At 37.0% G+C, this 24,987-nt stretch overlaps 1 protein-coding gene across 1 annotated transcript; it reads left to right on the plus strand.

Moving 5' to 3' along the window:
- The first annotated feature begins 10,314 nt into the window (after positions 1–10,314).
- Positions 10,315–23,935, plus strand: LOC139713205 (uncharacterized). Its single transcript, XM_071624954.1, has 6 exons — positions 10,315–10,620; positions 16,468–16,779; positions 17,816–18,124; positions 20,369–20,710; positions 21,157–21,264; positions 23,626–23,935. Exons 1-6 carry the CDS (start codon positions 10,545–10,547, stop codon positions 23,874–23,876), a joined length of 1,398 nt encoding a protein of 465 aa, XP_071481055.1. The 5' UTR covers positions 10,315–10,544; the 3' UTR covers positions 23,877–23,935.
- Positions 23,936–24,987: the final 1,052 nt, after the last annotated feature.

The raw sequence follows: 24,987 nt of genomic DNA on the forward strand, positions 1-24,987 counted from the left end.
TATACTTGAAAGTGCAGAGTGTGCAAAGGATTTCGAGACATGAAAAGCGCCCTCTACGACATACCTAATCATTTTTCTTTTTCCAATAATAAGGTAGTAGAAAACTGCTAAAAAAAAACCCACTTTCCCAATCATCTTAAGATACCAAACTGAAAAATGATATAGTAGAAGGATAGCTCTTTCAGAAAATATGAAAGACTCAAGATTGACGTGATTGAACCATTTCACCTGTTTTGAGTCTTCACTTAAAATCAAGGGGTGCGACTTTTTTGTTTGTTTTGTGGTGCATGGTCACATTTAGTTATTCATAGCAAATAGTCTGATTTCGCGCAATCATCATGTAGAAATTAGCATAAAGTAGCATGATTTAGCCTAAATGACAATTTCTTGAAAAATCAACTTTACACTATTTTAGATTACGTCACAGGCAACGTGGAGGCCGATTTTCGTCGCAATCGGGCTATCAGTGGCCGAGTTCGGGGGAGGGGGGGGGGGAGGGGGGAGGCGGCTTTATCATCTACCTAGATAGCCCGGTTAGGGTTAAGAGACGAAATTGAAGCCATTGTTTCACCGTGTATCTGGACTAAATCATTATATTATATTATGTTATATGATGATTACATTATATTATGTTATAATCATTTATTAAAACTGTCTAAAGTCTGACATTTCCAAAAGTCCAATGGTAATCTATTCCACAATCTAAGGGCTGCACAAGGAAATAATCGGTCACCTAAGGTAAATTTCGTTTTGATTTGGGGTATCTGCAATATCAATCTATCATTTGTACTGCGGAGATTGTGACCGTGAATTTGAGATTTAAAGTTCAATAGTTCACTAATATAACTAGGGGCCTGAGCATTCAGAGCTTTATAAACCAGCATCAATATCTTGAAATCAATTCTTTGGCGGAATGGCAGCCAGTGCAATTCCCTTAAAAGTAGTGTAACATGAACAAATCTTGGGAGATTACAAATTAATCTTGCACCTGTGTTTTGAACCCTTTTAGCTTTGCAGTGATGCAAGCTTTACTACAAAATTTTGACCTGATTTTTTTTTTCTTCTTCTTCTGGGAAATGACACATTGTCCAGGCATAGGAGACACAGCTTTTGAAAACACTATTGCGACAGAAAATTTTAAAATTAACTTGAAAAAAACAACACCTGTCATTCAATAAGGTAACCATGATGCATGTTTCAGGAATGGAATCTCAAATGAAGATGTAATTGTACTATGTCATTTTGCGATTTATCAATCGATTTGGGGGACTTTTGGGGGGCATTTAAGCAAAATATGCAAGCTTGAAAGCCAGGTGTGCGAACGTGGCAAATTATAAGAATCATCAACTTCGAAGCTCAATAAGCAACAACAGACCCAGACAAAACAGGGTAATTCAACACGTAAACCTACGCCACAGATGACAAAAAAAAATCAAACAAAAAGGGAAGAGTACAAGAAACCTTTTTTCTTTTTTTTTTCGTTTACAAATCGCAAACAATTTCATTTTAAGTCTCTCCTCAAAGAACATGTTCCAGACATGGGAATATGTAAACATATTCGACTGTCTATTTTGATGTGTATTTCTCTGCACTATGTTTCGGTTTCATTATGACGCATTTAATATCTTTCCTACATTTTCACTGCCTGTAACGTCAATGTCTTCACATTTGTGCATGTAAAAGCGTAAATTACTTTTTTTTTTTCAATACATTTTATACAAAAATGTGTTACAGTGTACAAAATGTATTTAAAACAGTGGTGTGTGTTTTGTTGTTGTTTTTTGGATTCGTTTTTAACCATTCTGATAAATATGAATTGAAGTTCATTCCTTGCACTATCTTTAGTTTGGTAATTTTATATTCTGTAAAATACTGTTCAAGGTTCAGAAAAATGCTAACCAGCTGTTCTGCTTTGGTATTTCTTGTGCTTTTCTCTTGTGTATAATTACAAAAGAAAATGAGCAACCATTCGGATCTCAGCCACATTATTCAGTGGGTATCCTTGCACTTGTCCGTACGCAAGCGTATGGACTCTGAAATGTGTGTGAGCGGCGTCATTACGCTGAATGACATGAGACACAAAATGAACATCTGTACCTCATGTTGAAGCGTTGCATACATCTTAATCTTGTGGTCGATGAGCAATGATGATCGGAGAATTGTTACTTTTTCGAAATGTTAGAAACAATTACAAACGGTTTTATGATCTTACCAAACTAAATTCCTTGCGATTATACCCCTAGTTTGATATTTCCGAAATATATACCTGTACTTTGATCAGTATTTATGTTATTTCAACAACTGTATATAAACGTCAAGTTGTGAGGCGATGTAAAAAACTGTTCATACAGGAGTTCTGCGTGACAAGACATGTTTCATGATAATGCTGAGCTATGAAAAGAAAAAGCCAATGTGAATATGAAAACAGGAATTAATGAGAGAATACATTTTGTATTACCTGAGTGTGTTAGTGTATGTAAGGGTGCGAGTGTCTGGGTGCGTGTGTGTCATTGTGTGTGTGTGTGTTGTTGTGGTTTTTTTTTCTCGCCCCGGAAGGAAGGAAAGGGATACCTTTATCGTCAGTATAGTTGATCAGATCATTATTACATAATAACTAAGTCACTAAGGGGAACTAAGAACTAAGGGGAGGGGAGGGGTTCAAGTAGAAGACAAAAGGGTGTGATTGACAAGCAGCGTTAGATACGTTAGAAGGACTAGTCAATGTACCCGTGGAGTGCCAGAAATCCTCTATGGGTCCACGGAGGTCAAATAACTGTTTTGCGCTACTCCTTGGTCCGATCTTGGCCAAACTTGCTGAAAGCATAAGTAGGCGTACACCTGGGAATCCCCATATAAGTAGGCCCAGAGCGGGTTGATAGGTAGAGTTGCGACACTGGGGTACAAAGGTCACGTCAAATAGTTCCCCCTGGTCGTCGATGTCGACGAATTATTTCTACAGGGTTTTCACATAGGCGCGCAGTACCATACGGACCAAGAGATGTCGGAACTAGGGTTGGGTATTGGTATAGCAGAGAGTAGATTGGTGGACTGATAACAAGATATGCTTTCAAGTTTCCGGCAAAGTGCTTTGAGTACACCGCATTAGTTTGCGTCTTGGTTCTTGGTTCTTGCTCAATTATGGCACAATAATTTTGATTTGAGTTTTTTAATGACTATGAAATTTCAATAGTATGATTATTGGGCCAAAGGTACAGACAATTTAATTGCATTAGTGAAGTTCCATCCTGATATTGCTAGAACGTGAAAGGTAATAATATATCTCTTGTGGAAATGAGTTGTGGATAATCAAATGCCAATGAGATATCTCCTGTCTTTGGTGGTCATAGATGCTGTCATTTTTTTTATGTTGTCTAAGAAAAGCATGTATGCTCTGAAAGAGCACTTTACATGAGACGTGCACAGTTCGTCGGTTGCCCTGCAGAAGGGCCTTAGCCTAGGTAAATATTCCTGGCAGAAAGGTCTTAGCATAAAAGTGAGTGTATAGCGTAAAAACTATCAAAGATTGTTAATTCAAATTCTGAAGAACAGTGTTCAACAATATTGACTAAATGGATATAAATTTCTAGCCCAAAAAATTAAGAACTACATTTTACAGAGACATTCGAACATCAAAAATGTGATTATGTAAAGAAGTACTCTCTTGCGTGTATAACGCATCAGGTAAGGCCCTTCTGCAGGGCAATTGACGAGTTGTATGCCAGAATCATGCAATTATAAAAGTGAACAAATTGAATTTAAATTGAGGTATTGGCTTCAAATGAATGTATGTTATAGGTGCACAAGATGAATGTTGCTGTGGACTTTGAGGCAGAGTGAAACTTGCTATGATGTAGTTAAGAGTTACACAATATGGGAATGTTTCTTTTCGACAATATAAAAATTGGAAACATGGGGATGACTATGTTCGTGGTTGTTTGGAGGTGAGAGGATGCATTACCTAAGGGAAATGCACCCTCTCACCTATTGACTTCAAATTTGAAATGATTGGATATTTGCAAATGTGTACATGAGCATTGTAAATGCTGCCCAAAGGAAATGCATCCTTTCACCTATTGACTTGAAACTTGTAATTATTGGAAACAGTAAAACTGCGATTATAGGCGGATGTAGACACATTGTTCTTTAGGGTATTTTTTAAGAGTTACCAGATCCTGGTAAAAAATAATACAGACTTTTAAGTTTGTCAACCTCATGTATGCCAACTTCATTGTCGATGACCTACAAGTCCATATTCCTAACTTTTCGAAATAAAATGAAAATGATGTTAATATAATCGTCACCATCGAGAAATTGAACACCGTGATTGAATCGTGACTCGAACTCGGGTCCTCCGATCGGGAGTCGAAAGTTTTACCCACTATGCCACAGAACCGCCAAGAACCCACAAGTTAGCATTCCCAAATTAAAACAAACAAACAAACATTAAAGTAATTTAGGCCTCTAAAAGTCCATTGTCTCTATTATGCATCATATTGTATAGTGTCATTTCGGTGACAAGTTCAATGTGGATGCAATTTCTGAAGAAAATAGAGGAAAAATCATGTCAAAATATCATCCATGCCTGATACAGTATTTAGAAATGTGCCAGTGCGTGCAGCGTAGTTGAGATAAGTGTTTTAATTATGAAACTTGTTATAAGCCTTTGCCTAAAGGGGAAATCCAGTCCAAATAAAAAGGTAAGGTAGTCCGATAAGAAAAAGTAAAATATTACGAGTTCAATGGTAAAATTGTGATCGAAATCGCACGAAAAATATGGAAGTTATATGACATTTTGAAGTTTCGCTATTTTTTGAGGATAGATCTTGAACGGTCGATATGAATATGCAAATTTATGACAAAGTGAGCATGTCATCCCCTCACATCTTGCCATATAGTTTGTACATAAAATTTTGACCTTTCCAGTTTTTCATTCAAACGCAATTATGCTCGAGGCTCAAGTCATGATATATCTAACATCCCTATTACCAAGTTATGCAACCAGGAATACAGAGACTCCAACTCTCCCGTTTTCGACGGGAGATCTCCCGCCGAAAACCCATTTTTGCAAAATCTCCCGTTCTCCCGTTTGAAATTTAATTTCTCCCGCCCTGGCTCTTTGTCTCCCGTTGGAAGGGATTTCTCACTTATTTCTATCGTATGTTGAAAAAATAAGCCTCAGATAGCACAAGAGAGCATCTAGAACCCTAGGAACTTCGCGCCTCGCACACATCAAGTTGGAGTCTCCCGTTTGCTAGGGGTTCAGGCGGGAGAATCCCCAGATCAGAAGGTGCTTTGGGTTGGAGTCTCTGGGAATAACATCATTTGTCAGACTTCAATAACTGAAACATTGGATTTTCTTTATCTTTTGTACACGATCGATGGGAAATTGTGAGGTTATGACATGGTCAGATTACTCATTTGCATATTCTTATCCACTGTACAAAAAAAAAATGTTTTGCAGAAATTAGCAAAAAATAGTAACTTCATTATTTTACATCAGATTACAGTCAAATTCTTACCATTGAACTCGTAAGATTTTACTCTTTTTTCATCAGTCTAACTTATTTTTAGACTGGATTTCCCCTTTAAGCAGGATTTGAGTTTTTTGCAAAGAAACAAAATGCCAGTAGCATTGAAAAATTCATTATCTTGATTTCTTTTACTGTAAATTTATCGCTAAAATCAATCAATTGAAAATGAGATTTGTAAACGAATCCCTGCTATGTCGTTTTTCTAGTCTTTGACGTCGTCTTCATCTTCGATGTCGTGACCAGCGTCATTATCAAAAAGAACCATAGTCATCTTTGATTTCTCATTTTAAGGCAAATTTTATTCAATCAGGTGATTGCTGATTGCAAAAATTGATTAGAGTTTTGAATTTACATGATAAAAAGATTCGTTGTAACTCATTGTTGATACTGGACATAAAAACAAGGCATTTCGGAGGCTAATTTCCAGACAACGCGCATGCGCACTCGAATGTCTACAGAAGATCGGAATACAATTAGGCCAAAATCTTTTGTTTCATAAAAAGGGATATTCATTTAATACCCAGACCAAATTTCAAGTCATTTAACAAAGTTTTCACAAAAATATACAAACTTAAAGGGTGAAACTTGAAACATTGCACAAATTTTGTAAAATTTTGTTGAATTTTGTCGACATCGTTGCCCATTTCGTTGTCGATGACGACAAGCTGAGAGCTTCTATTGCCAAACTTTGCTTTGCATCATATTTCCCATCTTTTGAGGAATCTAGAAATATCAAAATCTTTGGTTATCAATGAAAGATAAAGGCATGGGGATCACTTTATTAGGATAATACCCAAATGCTATTCCCCCGTATTCGCGAAAAGGTCGTTCCGGAAGTGACGTCACAAAACGTCACGGGGCGGGTCTTGGGACCCAACCTTTTTTTTTTTTTTTTTTTTTTTGTTAACATCACTTTTCTGACTCTCAAGACCAAGGGCTACATGGAAACAACAATTAATGTTAAGTGAGAGGGGGTGCACGTTGACCCCACCATCCCATGGCCTATTATAAAAGTATGTCTTAATGTACACAGGTTAAGGAGACCGTTTGGTTTCGGTAAGCAAATCGCTTGACTCGGATAAAGGACTCTGGACATTAGGGTTTGTTATAGGTCTGTCTAATTTTTAATGAAGGAACATTATTAACAAGTAACCGCATTTTCTTTGAATTCCCACATAAACAAATAGACATCCTGCGATATATACTATCCACGCTTCATCGTATGTATTTGAAGAGCTTGCTTCCAACAGGCACTAAATCAATCATTTTTCAGTGGATTTAGCCCCGTTTTGGTTGCAAGCTCTTCATTTCTTATCAAATATATTATGTTAATTGTTGTTTTTTGGTGTCATATTTCTTGAGGTGCTCACGATGATACTAGTACTACTACTTTTTAGTTTTATTTTTCGAAGTGTGTCACTAAACCATGGTTTATCCATGGTTTTTCAGCTGTGGGCAGACTTTTGCACTAAAGCACTGGAGACCAAGCCATTTCAGTTGGATGTTCTTCCATAATACATCAGATATATATCCTTGCATCTTAAGCCAAGTTTTTGATGCAGCATCGAGTAAAGCGGTTTCTAAAAGTTGGTAAAAGATATGTCAACATTATAATTTTCTTTTGTCTTCATACGTCTACAATTAAAATGACAGATCGATTTAAAGTGGATGTCTAAAGCTAAATCTTTCATAAAGTTATCAAATTCCATTTGGAGATAGTAGTCACTGATGTGTTTATAGTATCCATTTCGAGTGTGCTGGCTTAAGTTTTCACAGCAAGTTTAGCATTACCCGCTGCCGTCATTCGGATCAAAATTATTTTTTTGGTCTCAAGTAACACATACAAGTAAAGAGTTAAAAGACTTCACTAGAATTACTAAGCATATTCATATGTGAAATAAATAAAGAAGAAGCTAAAATTTGAAAAATGCCCAAATTTCATACCAGGGGTAATGTCTATGGAATTTTAAAGATATTATAACAACTGTAACACCAAAAAGATAGTATGGTGACATATTTTATGAATGTGTACAACATAATGAATTTTGCCTGTTTGATGCTCAGCTCAGCTTTAATCAATCTGTCCACATGGATCTTGTTGTGCATCTGTCTTCGATACGTCTTTCCTCCAGGTATTTTGACAGAGACCAGGATTCTTCCATCTACAGACCACGCAGCGAGAATGTTGTTTTTATATTTTTTATTTCATATTTTTGTTTGTTTTTTTTTTTTTTTTTTGGCTGGCAAGAAAGGCTTATCGAAAGAGCTTTCGGTTGAGGTCTGTAAGATCTTCACAAATGCTCACGCGAGTACCCTTGATTTTTCTCCGATTCCTCAGCAGGTGTTGACGATGATCGTATGACGTCAGTTTCGCTATCACAGCTTTTACTCTATAGCTGTTCAAGGCGTTGGGTGGGTACCACTATCGCAATAGATACAGTCAATGCAATCGATGTCCACAGATTTCAGTTCGACGCCGAGCTGTTGTTTGGCAATAGGAAATAGAAGTGTTTCTGTGTTCTCATTGCAAGGCTGACGCAACAATTTTGACAGAGCCCTTTGAGTAAACAAGGTAAGGTATCTCAATTTGCAATCCCAATCTATGCCCAAATTGACGTGAATTAATAGCCAATTATGTCACTACCACAAATTGACGATAAAAAGCGTGGAAAAAAGCTTAAAACGCAATTACAGCTTGCCGAGGTTGTAAAATGAATCATAATGCGACAGGGTCACTTGCCCTTCCTTCTGAGAGGATTTGACAGTAAAGACAAGAAGGTGAATTGTAATGCGAAAAACTCAACAAGTCGGAAGAGATGATCGGAATATGACAAGATGATTTCTCTGCAATCATTGCCTTAAATCAGAAAAAAGAGACAAAAGCTATGATACGCAAAGGAAACATAGTGCATTCCATGTTATTACAAGGTATTTGTGATAAATTATTCTTTCTTTTGTAATGTTTCCTCTTCAAGTTCAAGTTCCAATTTTTTTATATCCATCAAATGAACAGAGAAAGTTATGTACAATGTATAAGCAGAACATATTAGTAATAGCAAAAAAAAAAGAACAGAAAAAGAACTCCGTAAATTAACAAACTACATATGATAGTGAGTAACGCAATATCAAAAAAACATGGTATTTCTCCGACGTAGTAAGTAGTGCATCGATTTCGCAGAGAACGATGTCAACGATTATAATCGATTCTGGTAGTCTCTAATTAGCCGCTTACTAACAATATCGAACACGTACGACTCGTGCAGTATGTGTAGGCCCTACTTTCTTTTTCGTATTATTTTTTTTTCATTGTTTTCATTACCACTATCATGATTATCACTATTCAAATCATTGATAGAGATTATTCATACCAGGATTTAGTCTTTCTTTAGTCTATCGTTAAAAATTGTGGCAAGTATTGATTTTATCGTGACAAAAGTTGATAATTTAATTATGATAGTGTTGAAGGGAATAGAATGAGGGTAAAGGAAAAGTGGAAGAAAAAGAGGCAAGGCTATATAGATTAGAAGAAAGGACAGGGAAAAAAATTGAAACGAAGATTAGAAGGAAGTAGAATTGAAAGGGGATTTGTTTCTAGTAATCTACATATTAATATAGGCCTAATGAAAATAAATTGATGAATAATGTTTTTGAAAAAATCAATCATGAATTAATATTGTATAATTCTTATAAAGTGTACATTCTGCCTAAAACGATACTCATGGCGCTGTGCAAACAGATTATTTAAATTGAAATAGTATTAGGTTTTTAATTGATAAGTTCGATTTAAAGTATACATGTTATTGTTTTTATGACAGTATTTAATTTTCCATTTCATTCCTTTAATTATCTATACAAGAACTCCAACCCTAATACTTTTTTTTTGTATTAAAGGTCCATTTTATTGTGCAATATTTATGATGGATAATTTTCTTTTTTTTCATATATCGTTTACTGTTTTGTACACATATATCCTTCTATCATTTAGTCAGCAAATTATCTTGACAGACATACAGTCACACGCAGGGGAAAATTAACTAAAACGATAAAAAGACAGATACATCAAGATCACTTTCTTTAATCCACTTTTCACTATCGAGCAGACGTAATTATTGTGGTTAAACACCGCGGCTGTATCACAGACTTCAACAATCGATCATGATCGTTATATTGCTCTTCCACATAATCGATCATCCATCATGCTACGCTGACACAGTCAAAATTAGCTACTTTTCTTCTGTAATTGGCTATGAACTTTCATGAAACCATCAGACGTGGTCCATCTTGACATTTCTGATAGCCACAAAAATTTTTCATAGACAAATTAGGAAAGAACTGGCAGGTGTGCATGTTTTGCATTTCTACATAATTACCTGTTTATCTACTTGACTTCGCACAAAATTATTTGTAATAATACATTATGATTATGTTGCCACTGTAAAGTATACTTATAGTAATTCATGTGAAGGCACCTAATACAAGCACAAATGCTTACAAGGCTGCCCAGCTCTCATTGGTGTAAACGCCACTATCATATTTTTTGTGTTTCATTTTGCCAAATAAATGACCTAAATTGGACTTAATCAATAAAAATCAACAACAGCAACAAAAAGAACAAAATGAACTACAACACGATTCCATGATGTATGAGTAATGATTAAATGCAACCCGTCTTGAAATTACTGTAAAGAATTGTTTACATAATCATCGGTACAGATTGTGCACACACATTTTACACAATCAGTGGTCTTTCGAGATCTTTGTGAAATGTTCCATCTTGTCTTCGCTAATAGGGATTTTCCAGTCTCCTGCAGCCTGAACGTCACCAATGATCCTCAAATGGTCACGTGATGGGTGTATTATTTACACAGAGACTACACTAAGTTCGCGGGCTAGCAGAAGAATAAGCAACTGACAGGCTTGTTACAGCCGTTGCTGTCGTAGTGCCTACGCACCTATTCTCTTCCTAGTTGCATCATTATTTTGACTAACAAACCATCAGTCATTCAAGCTGCAATGGATATAGAATACAAGCGCCTCGTTCTGCCACTTATAGTGGTTGTGTATACAATGTACTGTCCCGTTACAGAAGGTAAGAGGTGTATATTTCTTTTGAATTTGGATTACACACGAGAAGAATGTTGACATGTCCATGAAGGGCAGGTCCTATTTCACTGAATAGGGTCCATGGCAATACCAAAGTGAATCATATAGTAACCAAATTTTGAGAATACAGGTAAACCCTAGATATCATAGTTTTAACTGGTCTATTTTGTGAAACAAATCAAAAGCAGGTGGAACAACAGTTATCACCATTAGGCCCACACCTGACATGTATGTTTATGCACATGGTTCCCTTTGTTCGCAAAGATCAATACGTCTCTAAACTTTAACTGGCATGACTGGTAAAGACAATGCCTGACAGCGCCGTAAAGAACATGTTTTCAGAATAGCTTTAGGAAACATTAAAAACACTTCGCAGCATTCTATTACCATCAATACCTTTTATTTCTTCTTAGGATTGATTACTAGTAATTAAGAAATAAATTATAAATCATTCTATAAATATAAAGGTGTTGAATGATCATTTCTTCAAGATTTGCTACTTTGAAAGGGACAGAAAGCGCAATTATTGCCTATAGGGAGGTACCAATATCCCTCGCCGTTCACAAGGAATACTCAATAGCGTGTATGTACATGGTGAGTGTAGCTTTCTAGGGTAGCTCAGTTGATAGCCAGCATGTCTTCACTTTAAAATATAATTAATCAAACAACAATGTTAATCAGATTAGGAGATCGGGACTGAGAATAAATGTGTGGAAAACCTAACGAGAACAATATTTGAGAACTGTTCTGCCACAAAATAACATTGGTAAGAATTCTGTCTTAATGCAAGGCACTGTATATATCAGTTTTACTACCCCAAACTATCACTTATAACGCCCATTCGGTCACGTGGTTTATGGGACCATGCATTGTAAAGGGTGCACCGAACACACCGAATGTGCTTTACACAGAGTCAAGAAAAAGTCCAGGTGCCAGATAATGGAACAATGGCGTCGTGATCTGCCTGCCTACGTCGTAGCATGTACAACATCGATACATACTGTATATTCGAGCCGGGAAAGCCAAGTGAACTTTGATCTCATGTTATTTGCCAAAATATACGTTGAGAGGTGGAAATGATATTGCAATTATTTGATATGCGTTGAAGCTATCATGAATGATGGTCCGTTTTGGAGTTAAGGGGTAAATTTAACACAAACAGAAGTAAATAAAACAGAACATGAAAACAGTAAATGATAATGTATTTAAAAATTAATGAAACAAAGTTGTTCCGAATGCAGGTGAATATATCATAACAGTAAAAGCGGCAATCACGCATGAAAGCTCTAACGGAGAGATGTTTCATAAATACACTTTCTTACCTGCATCTTACTATAGCAATCAACAAGAATCAAAGAAGAAGCATATATTGATATAATAATGCCTGACGGGTACTTTAAAGGATTTAGATTAAAGGGGAATTTCGTACCTAAAATGAAGAATGCAACTTTCTATAAAATGCAACAATGAATATTGATAGAAATCGGATGAAAATGAAAACAATTTTGCTTATTTTCACAAAACAGTTCTTGAGCAGTCAATACAAATAGCAAGGTAGGAAATTGTTGTAATCCCCTCACAGCCTGACCTACAGTTTGTATACAAATTGTTGGAATTTCCAAGGTGTGTTTTTTAATCAATATCTAAAAGACATTAAACCACGAATAACATGACGTTTTACTCTTTCAAAGTAGAAATGATGTTTGTTTTGTAGACAATCAATGGAAAAATATGAGGTGATGCCATCATCACCTTGCTCATTTCATAATACACATTCATATTAACTGTTCAAGATTTTTTATTTTATTTTTTTTTTGTGGTAGAAAAAAAGTGATTCTGATAAAGCCATGTCATAGTTAATATTTTAGACATATAAAATGTATGGGGAGATTAACATTTGAAATCACCTTTTATCGTTGTTCTTGTCCTTATTCTATGATTATTGTGAAGATATTAAAGCAGGAATGGCATTTTGTTTTACCTTTAAAGCAGAAATGAATTTTTGTATCCGTTTTGGGGTACTCGATCAATGGGAAACTGTGAGGTTATGCAACCATCAGCTTGCTCAATTACATATTCATAGCAATTGTTCAAGAAATGTTTCGAAAAAAAAATAGCCATGTGAAAAGTAACTTTCTAAACATCTTAAAATGTATGTACAGGTTGAAAATTTCAGTTCACCTTAGCTACCACAAACACGATTGCACGAATCATATATTTCATTGTCTTTTTTTCCCTAATATTTCTTCTGAATCAAGAAGTTCCACGGCAAATTTGATATTATAGAATAGCATGAATAACAAAATTTAATGCTTGGCACAATAGAATAGCATGGAATAATAAAATTTGATGCTGATACCTGCAAACGAAACAATTTACAAGTAGAGAGTACTGCTATACTCAGGTGTACCGAATTTATTGATTTTTTTTTCGAGGGAAAAAAAAAGATAATAGCTTACATTGAATACGTCCATCAGATGAGAGAAATATATGAACAGCTAAGAGAGAATCTTTGACAATGTACAAGCAGTGTATGTAAACGAGCAGGAGAGCACACTTTCACAATTATTGTAGGGGAAAAAAGTTACAGAATACTGTACAACTTTGGACGATAATGGCATATACCAGATGAGCAAACGTACCTTCGACAGAACATTTCATTGTGCTGGTACATACAAGAGACAATATTGACTATGAAAAGAAACAAAAAGAGACACTAATATATAGCGGTATGGCCTACTTGCTGAAAGTAGACTCGTGCGGAGATAGTAGACTTGCTAAGGAAAAAAAATGCTAATGTCGTATTTGGCACACATCGTCGGCGGTAGTGCGAAATTTTGTATACGCACATTTTTCGCCAGAATGATATTTTGTGATATTCGCATCTGACATTTACTCATTTTCCAATCATAATTGCCATACTTTTATGCATGGCATTTTCAGATGATTTTTGAACTACTACTCTAACGTTCGTTCTATCGGGGAGAGGTTCTCTTGATTCGTCCTTCTCTGAGGAAAAGTAATTATTCAACAAAGTGAAATGACAAGACCTATGTAATTGATAAACACATTAAAAATACACGAAATTAGACATGACACTTTAACAACAACAGAATCCCAACTTTCAAAATGTTTGAAAATCTCAAAATAAAAAATCGATCGACAATCGGAATAAACGACGCCGGGATACGACAGTTTTAATGATAGCTTGGATGTTCCTAGATCCTGCTCCTAAATTTTGCATTTAATGTTTATGCATATTCTATAAAGTATGTCTGCGAAATTAGACATTTCATTCGGATACATCAGACCTATTTTATTTAGACACCATTTTCATAAATCATGCAAAATTAGGGCTTATTTGTAAAGATACCGAGTGCCCCCTGGATGAAAGTTTTTGAATTGCTGAAGAGAACATGTGTGCTATCAAAGTAGAATAATAATATCGAAAATGCAGCATTTACCCATTAAACAACCCTGCTAACACTTATTGGGTCCTGTTTTGATTAACATCACTTATAATCCTGTGTTGTGTTGTTTCAGAAATAGACAAGATAGATAGGGAGAGAGAGAGAGAGAGAAAAGGGGAAAGGGACGAAGAATTGAATGGTTATGCATATGATACGCGCTTTTAATTATGACTTATACAGGTGAAGGTCTAATGACCGAATTATAATGCCCAGCATTGCCAGACAGTCGGCATCAACTCTTATAAAGAGTTATGTAAATAAAGACAGCACTCTAGTCAGTTCAATTATCATCCATCCTACAAAAAAAAGTGAAACAAAATACAGAGAATACGTTACACAAATCATATTCTTTTGTCAATTTGTAGGAAATAGACAAAATACACAATGTTGTGTAGATCGTCAAGGGCAAATAAATCGTAAATACCATGTGCAAGAAAGTAGAATAAGCAAAAAGAGCATTGCATACTTTGCAAGGCTTAATCACAAGGTTCACGTGATAACTCAAAAAAATAATAACATTATATAACTAATGGTAAATAATCCATTCCTGCACAGTTAATTATAGATGTTAAATGTTCAACACTCAAGAAAGAAATCATATCACAATAAACAGAAATCGTTTCAACTCCCGATAGCATAAAATTAAAACTTGTTATATAGTATTTCTTATGCCACTGTCGCTAATAGGTAAGGATGAAATAATAACTCTAGGGTACTTTATATTAAGAGACTTTATGGTCCAGTAGTTTCATTAAATATATGTGACCGTGCACCTCAAAACGAACATAAAGTCGCACACACTGATTTTGCGTGAGGACTGAAAATAAGTGAAATGGGTCAATCTAGCCGAACTTGACTTTTTCGTATTTTCTGAAAGAGCGGATCTTCTTTTACATTATGCTAAATTTTGGTATCATAAAACGGGCAGGAAAGTGTGTTTTTCTAGCAGTTTATCTCGAGAATAGTGTGATGAGGTGTGTCTTTAGAATCCCTTTTTCATTTCTGAAAAACCTTGTCCACACTCTTCGCTTTCAACTCTAATAACTTTTGAAGGGATAGTGCTACTGCTTTGGAAGTTGGCATTAATTATGGACAGAATATGTTAATGAGGCATGATTAATTTCAGTTTAATCTGATAATTCCTTCATTGTTGTTACTCTGGTGGTTTACTTCCTGTTTTTTTGTCCCATTCATCGCACAGCCAGCACGGTTTGGTAAAGATTAAGCGCTTGAATAGACACTGTACTTCAGTGCCTCTTTTCTCAGTTCACACTTTTCCTGAGTTTGTGCTTTCTTTCCAATATTTAGATAGGTTAGGAGAGTCCATTTGATTTGAGTTATACATCATTTTAAAGCTTAAAGTCTGCTCTTTCAGAATATGGTCTTAACTAAAAATTCATGTCTGGCGACTTTTTGTTTGTTTTGAGGTGCAGGGTCACATATGTATTTGATTGAATTTGAAATCAGCAATGCAATTTTCTTTTACGTACTTACAGAGTGGTTTGGCATTTCTTTTACAGTTTGTGCGACTAAATTCAGAAGGGTATATGTACCAGAAAATGTAGCAAATCGGTTCACAAATATTTCAAATTCTGTTGCGTCACATGTTTATAATGCATTGACCTTCCATCTCCGGAAATCAATCTACACTCATATCTGTGAATATCCTTCAGTCTATACAGTTTATATATATATATATATATATATATATATATATATATATATATAAGCTAATAAGCTATGATGTATACTATCTTAGAGTCATTTTTTTTGGAGGGGGTTGCAATAGGATTAAAAAATGATTATCGAAGGTTTTTTATGTCGAGAGTTTTACCAACACACACATACAAAATGGGATTGCCATCATATGTACACATGCTAATTTACAGTCCCATCTATGTTAGATACACAATATTAAGTTCATGCACATTGCTTTGGGGATAGGAATGGCAGAGACTAATAACGAGACTAATACTATAAGAGGAGAGTGGATGTTCCTTGTGTGCGGCATAGCAGCATATGCAGCTGCATGGGTAGGGGACATACTCTTTTTTGTTGTTTTTTTGTGTGTGAATGTGTGTAAACCAACGTGAATTGCAAACATTTTAAATTGTTTAGAATTGAGGAAGAACGACGATTCTTCGGACCCTTTCGACTATTTATTTATAAAAGAAGAGCAAATTATTCCATGAATAGACAGTAGCAGGTATTTTTCATTCAATGTTTACTAACATAACTATCCTATCTAATAGTGTAATGAGTTTAATTTTTAATTTCTAATCGACACAATGACCTTGTTGTTGCCATGCAAATACAGGCGCCCATGTCACAAAATATTTCCATCTCATTTTCCCATCGTGTAGCCTCAGTAGTAAACACTGCCTCCACAGTTCGGGTATGGCCATGGCAAGACATCCAACTTCCATGTCACTTCGAGGATGAGCCATTCGCTGTATCCTGGGTCAGGGAGAGCACCTCACATCAACAGCTAGACATGATAAAGGCTTCATTTTTCGGTGGAAACTTTGCAAGCAAAGAGGAACGATTTAACATCAACAAGAACTTCAGCCTCGTCATCAACGACTTGCAAGTGGCAGATGGGGGCCGCTACCATTGCCAACTTGTGTTGGAAACTTTCGAAGTTTTCTTGAATTCAACCCTTCTGACAGTTAGATGTAAATAATCTTTTGTCGACATGAATAATTGAATGAACATGCATAAAACGTTTCTTGAATTTCTTTAAACCGATGTATAAAACAAGGTGAAGATAAGGTTGGGTGATTTTGTACTCCGGCATTTTATTGATTGTACCATTGTAACAAAGAGATTTTGCCTTGCGAAGTAAAAAGGAATGAACAGTTAGTGGCGATTAAGCTCAATGCGTGTTCCCTATGCTTAATGTCTGATGAGAATAGTCACAGATACACACTGATGAAGTACTTTTAGACATATTGCCGCTAACTGAAACGTTTCCCCACGGTCGTTTAGCTTTAACCTAGCATCAAGCATAAAGTTTTCGTAACAGTTTCACTTTATGCTCGTCAACTTTTACGAAAGTTTCCATATTTATTATACATCTATATATAGATGTCATGCGGTCATGGAAGGAGAAATAAAGGTAGGTGTATTCACAGTAGAGTTGCAATCGTTAGTGCGTAACCGAGTCTGAAAGATCATTAAAGATTAAAAGCAATACACAGCAACAAAACTGGAGCCTTGAGGCATCAGAAATTCCACTTAAGTCGGGATAAAGAGGCTTCTTATACATGTGTGTGCACACTGTTTTTAAGACGGTTGTTAACCTCCATACCGTAATTGCTTTACAGGTATTGCAGGAATAATTGTTAGTCGGGATAGGGAATGCGCAACTTTTGTCAAGATGCATGTGGTCTCTATGGGGGCGCTTGTTTCGTGACATGGCGAAAGGTGAAATACCTTTTGTACGTTAGATCTTATAAAGCAATTATTTAAAAAGAAAAACAGAAATGAAAATATTACGGAAATTGTGATATGTTATTTTGCAACATAGACAATGTTACTATATTGGGCTAAATAGCATATAATTAATCCTGTTTCGGTAATTTCTTAAAGTAGTTTTAGATGCCTGTGGAGTTGAATACATTTTGAAGGATCTTTGTACACACCCTCCACACGGACACACTCAAAGTGCAGTTGTGTTAATTGTATGATATGTCTAAAATTTTGTTCAAGCCCCAACGGTTGACACGGCCCCTACGGTTCATGGATGGAAAGGGGAAGACATCCGACTGCCGTGCGACTTCAAGGAGGAGCCACTCGCTGTGTACTGGGTCAAGGAGAGCATGTTGCAACCAGAGTTGTCGACGAGTAAGGCATTCTACGACGGGAATTTCGTGAGCATGGAGGCACGGTTTGACATCGACAGGAACTTTGGCCTATTAATCACGGACTTGAAAGTGGCAGATGAGGGTCTCTATTATTGTCAGTTGGTGCTCCTGGACTTCGAGGTTTTCGAGAATTCCACCCTTATGACGGTTAGCTGTAAGTCTCTTTATCTAAGCTATCCGTCTGAATAGAGTATGATGTCTGCTTGTTAAAGGGTGTGTACAGTTCTGGTCGAGGTGAAGATTTAGCTTTTAACGTTTTGCGAGATATTCAGAAACCACTCTATGGGATGTCAAAGAGCATGCACTTCTAAGGGGTATCAAAAGTTTATTTGATGAAAATCGGTTTTGAAATGGCTGAGATATCCAAAAACGAGATGAAACAAAGAGATCCTAATAAAGTCGTGGCATGTCGCCTTTTATTATTAGCACTTTTTTGGATATCTCAGCCATTTGAAAACCAATTTTCATCAAATAAACGTTGAATCCTTCTTAGAATTACATGCTCTTTCATATTTCATAAGAGGCTTTTCATTATCTCACGTAGGAATGTTCAAAACATGAATCCCTACATCAACCAGTACTGTACAGTCCCTTTAATGTGCCCAGTAGTGGCTGTAAAGACCAATCCTTGATTTGCATTTTTTTCTGACATATATATAAGATGAAGTCATCCGTCTGGTCATTGGAATTAATTTGCTGACGGAGCTTCCGGCTGCTCTTTAAACTTCTTTACACCATGATACACAAGAAATCGCCAACTCATTCTTTCCCTGGCAGTCTTCCCAAGATTCAGGGTTCTGGCACTGCTTCAGACTGGGTTTAAGATCATCCTTGAAGCGTTTCTTTTGACCTTCCGAAAAACGTTTGGCATCCTGAAGCTCTGCAAACATTACCTGCTTGTGCAGTCTGTCATTTCCCATACGAAGAACATGGCCATCCCAGCGAAGCCTAGTTTGGATAATAGGGCTTCAATACTTGTACATGAACTTTCTTTCAGTACACTATTTTTGGTTTGTTTGTCATTCCATTTGATGTTTAGTATTCGGCAAAGACATCGCTGATAATATATCTTTGAAGACATTTGAGATGGCGACTGTAAGTTACCCAAATTTCAGGCCCATTCAGTAATGTTGGTGAGATCACAGCTTTGCACATTATATTTTGATTTTAATTCGAGTATATAGGTTCTTATTACCAAAGACTCTGTTCATAAGTCGTCAAAAAGCTGAACTGAATGCATTCAGACGCTGCATATGATTTCATCTTCGACATCTACTTTGGTTTAGGCAGCTTCCACGGTTTGTGAATTGCTCAAGATTGCTCAATGGCTGTTCGAAAACTGTGATGCAGGGTGAATGTCGTTGTTCAAGAGCCGATCCAGGATTTGGTTGATACAGAACCTGTGTTTTCTTCGTTTTTAGTTTGAGTCTAATTGCAGTTATCGTAGGCCTATAAGCATAGTTGAAAGCATCCGCACTGCAGTAACGAATTGTGTATCTGTCAAGAAGTCTCTGTGTAAATCAACTACTGTATACAGATCCGGAAGCGTGGGGAAACATAGGTGGTCCGATTGAATCAATCTTCATTCGTTGCCCGCCTGAGTACATTCGAAAAAGCACGGGTAGCTGGTCAGCGAATACGTGCATCGAAGCAAAGTGCCTAAGCTCAGTCTACTCCAGTCGAGAATTTTCTCGTGTACGTGTAGGCCTACTTTACGTAGAGGTCCGTGATGACGCTGTACACAATTCGTTACGGGGATTTTCGACATTATTTTAACCGGGCCAGCCTTCACATTCAAAATGGTATCCCCATGGCTATCGGGTCTATGTACTCTGGCAGACCATGGCATTGACTAATAAATGATGTTGCTAATAAATGCTGTTGAAGAAATGGCGTAAATTCGCAAACGTTGCTTTGTTGTAGTCCTCCCTAAAGAGGAAGTCAACAACATGACGTAAAAGACGATTTGTTCCTCGGATTTTGATATTTGTCATAATAGTGATTGATTACGAACCTTTAATCTATATGAAAGATTTCATGGTTATTTTTTCCCCATAATTTTGGCAAGATATAATTTTGTGCTCTTTTTACCATCATACCTCCCCCAACAATAGACAAGTCTTTTTTTGACATTACGCCTCTTAAAATGTCATTCAACAAAAACAAACTGAGTTGTTGTGACAATCAGAACATTGGATATATCATTGTTGTTCAGTGATTAACATTCGTGGTAAACTTGTCTCCATTAATGCTCCGAGTATTTTTCTGTGTTCCAAAACCACTTATCGCACAAATACAATTTTCTTTGCATAAAAGATATCATTTTTAAAGACTATTTTTTGTTATTTCTTTTGTACGTACTTTACTCTGAACACATTTAAAATCCTTGGTTCCATAGCGGTAGCATCAAAACATGCAATCGAGGAATGCGTCGATGACAGCCAGCCGAATCCAAGCCGGTGTACATACCACACTCCCTCTGAAACGTCTTCCTTTGACCTTACGTGTGTTGTCAGTGGATTCAAGCCTAACGTTACCATGCTCTGGACTGAAGAGTCTGGAAGGACACTGTATTCCATGATTTCTAAACAGACAACGCTGTCTGATGACACTTACGAAAGGTTCGAGATAATCAATGTTTCAGCCAGGCATGGAACAGAACAAACTTTCAAGTGCACGGCTACCGGAGACTCGTTGGATGGAACGTCTACCGCAGAAATCACCGTTCTACCTAAACCAGGTTTGGTAGCACGTTGCCAAGTTGCCAAGTGCCAAATAGTTGTGTTGGTATCAATTCAGGGTCGGGTTTTTATCGTCACCGCTGAATGTATATCTCTAAAACATATGTTTCGAGTCGGGAAATGTCGAAAAGTTTGGATGTTGTTAGTGATCCTAACGATTTTACAGGCCACACGACGAAACAATAATATTTTCAATGTTTATACTTTTACAAGCAATCGCTGAACAGAAACGTGAGACATTTGCAGTTCATTAACGAGAAAGATGAATACACCTTCGAACTGTTATTTCGTTTCATTTCTGTTCGCACCTTGCAATAAGTACTGTGGTCAACGGTGCATTTTCGAATTACTTATGACGCGTTTCATAGATCGCAAAATAGCAGAGATGTTCACCTTCACATTTACAAAGTAATGAATCACGTGTTTTGATGGCGTTTGTATGAAGTTCCAGGAAAACGCAGCAATGTAGCTCTCATCGTTGGACCGGTCATTGGTGTGCTTGTTGCCCTAGCCATTATCGTTGTCCTACTCGGAAGGAGGTTTCTGCGAAAAGGTGTGAATATTTGACTCTTGTATTATCTAATGCTGATCATTTCGAAGTAAACAGCAGTTGATCAATCAACAACCATTACCCTTCTATCAGTTGTATGCACAGGACAAATAAAACGTGTACCTTATAAACCATTTATATGGTGCCAATCGACTTATTGTTTTTTTACAATATTGCGATACTTATTTTCCCTTCCGAAAATTCCAATCACTGTTCTATGCCACTCGATACAGTGGTCCAAAAAGATTGTGCGGAGATCTCACATACTGCCGGGAGCATTGTCTAAACGGAATCATTATTTTATTTCAGTATTTTCCATCAACACGTTCATAACGTTAGAGAGTGACTAACTTATTTCCAGTTTGAAGGATAGCCATTTTAGATCCCATTGTTTGCTGAAGCATGTTAGGTCCTTTGTGAAGCTTATGTGGACTTCAGAGTGATTGGGCTTCTAGTGGAAATATATCTTTACTTATTTTCGGTTTATTCTGGTATCAATGTGAAGTAAACGTATCTTAATTCATGTGTTTGAAGGCGGAATGCAAACATGACCAAAAGCACTACACTCTGGAGCATTGCTTTGCATTATCCTTAGATACGGAGTACTCACTTCACTATGCATGAATCAATTTCCGCTTGTGCCCTCAAGTTTACTCTCAGGCAACTTTCGACTGCAAAATGTTATCCATATCCCTGTTGAGATGTAAAAATTCTTTTGATATGCTCGATACTTATGAATTTCATGTTGCGTTAAATACCAAGATATAGACTTAATATACACGTGCACATTTGGAATGAATGAAGAGACTGTGTCGTATTAAAGATTTTTTTTTTTTTTGCCTGTTAATTCCCTGTACTTTCATTTATAGCGCATTTCTGTTACTTCTCAGACTGGCTGGTAAGATTATATAATTGCATATTTATCTATGTTAAAAAAAAATCGGCAGGGAACAAAAAAAAAAAGGAATTTCCTTGCTTTTATATAGAATGTTGTTCTGTTCTGGAATTTCGCTTTTTTTTTGGCATTCATGACCAAACAAGAGATTCTAACAGCCAATTCGATACATGAGTTACTGAAAACATCCAAAACTATTCAAAACTGTATATCAGCATTCATAAAGCCCCCTCCACACTAGAGCGGATCGAGCCAACGGATGCCCAGCGGATCGGAAAATTTGAAGATACGCCCACAGTCGTTGCTCGTCGTTCGTGACCCGCTTGACGTTCGCTGTATCCGCTAGCTGTTCGCAGTGATTCGCAGAGATACGCCGGAGCCAAATTTTGATTTTGGACATGTCCAAATCTTCAGCGGATGACGAACGGAATGACAATCCGCTCTGTGTTCGCTTAGCATCCGCTTATTGAAAGTTTAGGTCGCTCTGCGCTTGTTTCTTATTCGTCCGCCGTTCGTCCAAATTTGCCCGGCAAATCTGCACAGCAACACACGTTAATTAAACGTAGAAGAAAAAAATAATAGATATTCAAAGCACACATAATGATAAAATGATGATAATACTAATAAGAAAAAAAGGTCTTATTTAATACCCAGGGTAGCCTCTTCAGTGTTGCCACTGCTCTACCAGAGGGCCCTGCCATTATTATAACCCTGGCGTTGCCAGGTACCCATTTATACATCTGGATCGAGAAGGACATCGTGGGTAAAAAAATCTTGTCCAAGGATGTAAGCACTGGGCAGGAATCGAACCCTAAACCGCTGCTATAAAAGTCAACATGTAATACATGGGAATCTCTGCATGGAAATTGGGAATTGTGAAAGTTCGACAGCAGTTGGAGGCACCAGACGCAATGGAGGATGTTGGACTACCAACATCATCGTCAACGTGGTCATCAGAAGAAAGTGCACTTTTAGGGGAATCTTGAGGACTGTCGAGGGTAGTGACATCAGGAGTACTTCATGGTGGTGACTTCTGCTTCCTTCTTGTTGAGGCTATTTTCACAGTCACAACATTACTTGACACTGTCACTGCTCAAAATGGTTTAGTGAAGTGTACGTCAGCCGAGATCCGTCACGTGATTGCCGCAGTATCGCTTTGCATAATATGTTGGGTATTCGCTGCTCATTGCCTTTGTCCGCTCAGCGTCCGTTTGATGGACTGTACGCATTCGCTTTCATTTGTTACTTTATATCCTCTCGTAAAATGGTTAGCACATGCTCATCATTCGTTAGGCGAACGTTAAAAAACCATATTTTGCTTGCGGATTTGAGCGGTTTCGAGCGTATCTGCACTTTGTCAAATTTTGCCCATCCGTTAGGCATTTATACGCTATAGTGTGACGGGGCCTTAAAAACGCATGACGTCATATGGATTAGGACATTAACACAATGATTTCTTTTATATGCAGCGGACAGTTACTTACAGAAGGAACGAGACGAACTCCGGAGGAAAATTACAGATTATGTCCCTGGAAAGGCAGGGAACTATTACATAGCTAATCCCCCATCGAAGGTGAACATCATTTTCTTCGGTGAAATTGCTGCTGGCAAATCTTGTCTCATCAACTCGCTCAACTTTGCTCTCAACGGTAAAGGAGATGATTTTTATTTTTATTTATTTATTCTTTTTTTTTGGGGGGGGGGGGTCAACACTCCATGAAAAACTGCTCTTTTTGATATGGAGAAGCAACTTCTGAAACTACGATTGATAATTGAAATTTTCATATTTGGCTCCTCAAACCCACGTCTTTTGTGACTAGACGGGCGCTTCATAATTGTTGGAATCATCTTCTTAATTTGCTAACTCGAGACAAAAATTAGAAAGAAACTTGAATTCGCAGGTCACATAAACGCAGGTTGATTTATCTGTTTTTAATGAGTGTAAATTATGATACCTAACTGCAAAAGGAGCTAAGAGTTGAGATGGGTGAATCCTCTCATAAAAACTGTACATACCTATTAATTCCGCTGATTTGATTTCACGTTTTAAACAATTAGAAACACAAAACAAGTTTATATTATGTGGGAATATCGAGATTAAAGGAGAACATGTAGCAGGGACGTAGACAGCTTGGGTATGGGTGTATTTATGGGGAGAGGATGACATGCACAAACATCCCCCCCCCCCCCTTGCTGGAAAGAACACAGTGTCCTGTAGTCTGTTCACACTGTGTTCACATAAATGAAATAATGGAAAACGGCCGATTTAAACAGTATGAAGACTATTTCACACTGTGGTGTGGTTTTTCATCGGGTATTCACATATAAATTCTGATAATGTTCTGTTTCGCACTGTGAATTGATGATTCAACTGTTTATGATTCGTATTGTGTTACCACCATAAGCATGCTTAAATTAAACAATGTGAAGAGATTTGACACTGTGGTCACAATGTCTTCAGTGTGTTTCATATCGTGAGACACAATGTTCTTTCTAGCGTATAAAAGACTTTCATTTTTGAAAGAAACTCACCCAAATAGTTTAAAATGATACATCATAGTTCCAGATCGTGCCAGATCTTTCACTTCAATGTAAAAATGCAAGTTTTCTTGTGTGTGTGTGTGTGTGTGTGTGTGTGTGTGTGTGTGTGTGTGACAACGAGGTCCCTCGATAGATTATGTACATGTTTGTTGATAATTTTCCAAATAGTGGATCAAGTAATTATGTGCAGAGATCATTCCATTGGGATTCTACAAATGCAAAAGCTCCCTCCCTTGCATGGGTGAGAAGATATCCCCCTCCCCCTCCTCGGTCCCCCTTTTTTGTACAAC

The sequence above is a fragment of the Diadema antillarum genome, unplaced genomic scaffold (assembly GCF_040938485.1).
Source record: "Diadema antillarum isolate AM-2024a unplaced genomic scaffold, OU_Dant_1.0 seq00001925_RagTag, whole genome shotgun sequence".
Lineage (NCBI taxonomy): Eukaryota > Metazoa > Echinodermata > Echinoidea > Diadematoida > Diadematidae > Diadema > Diadema antillarum.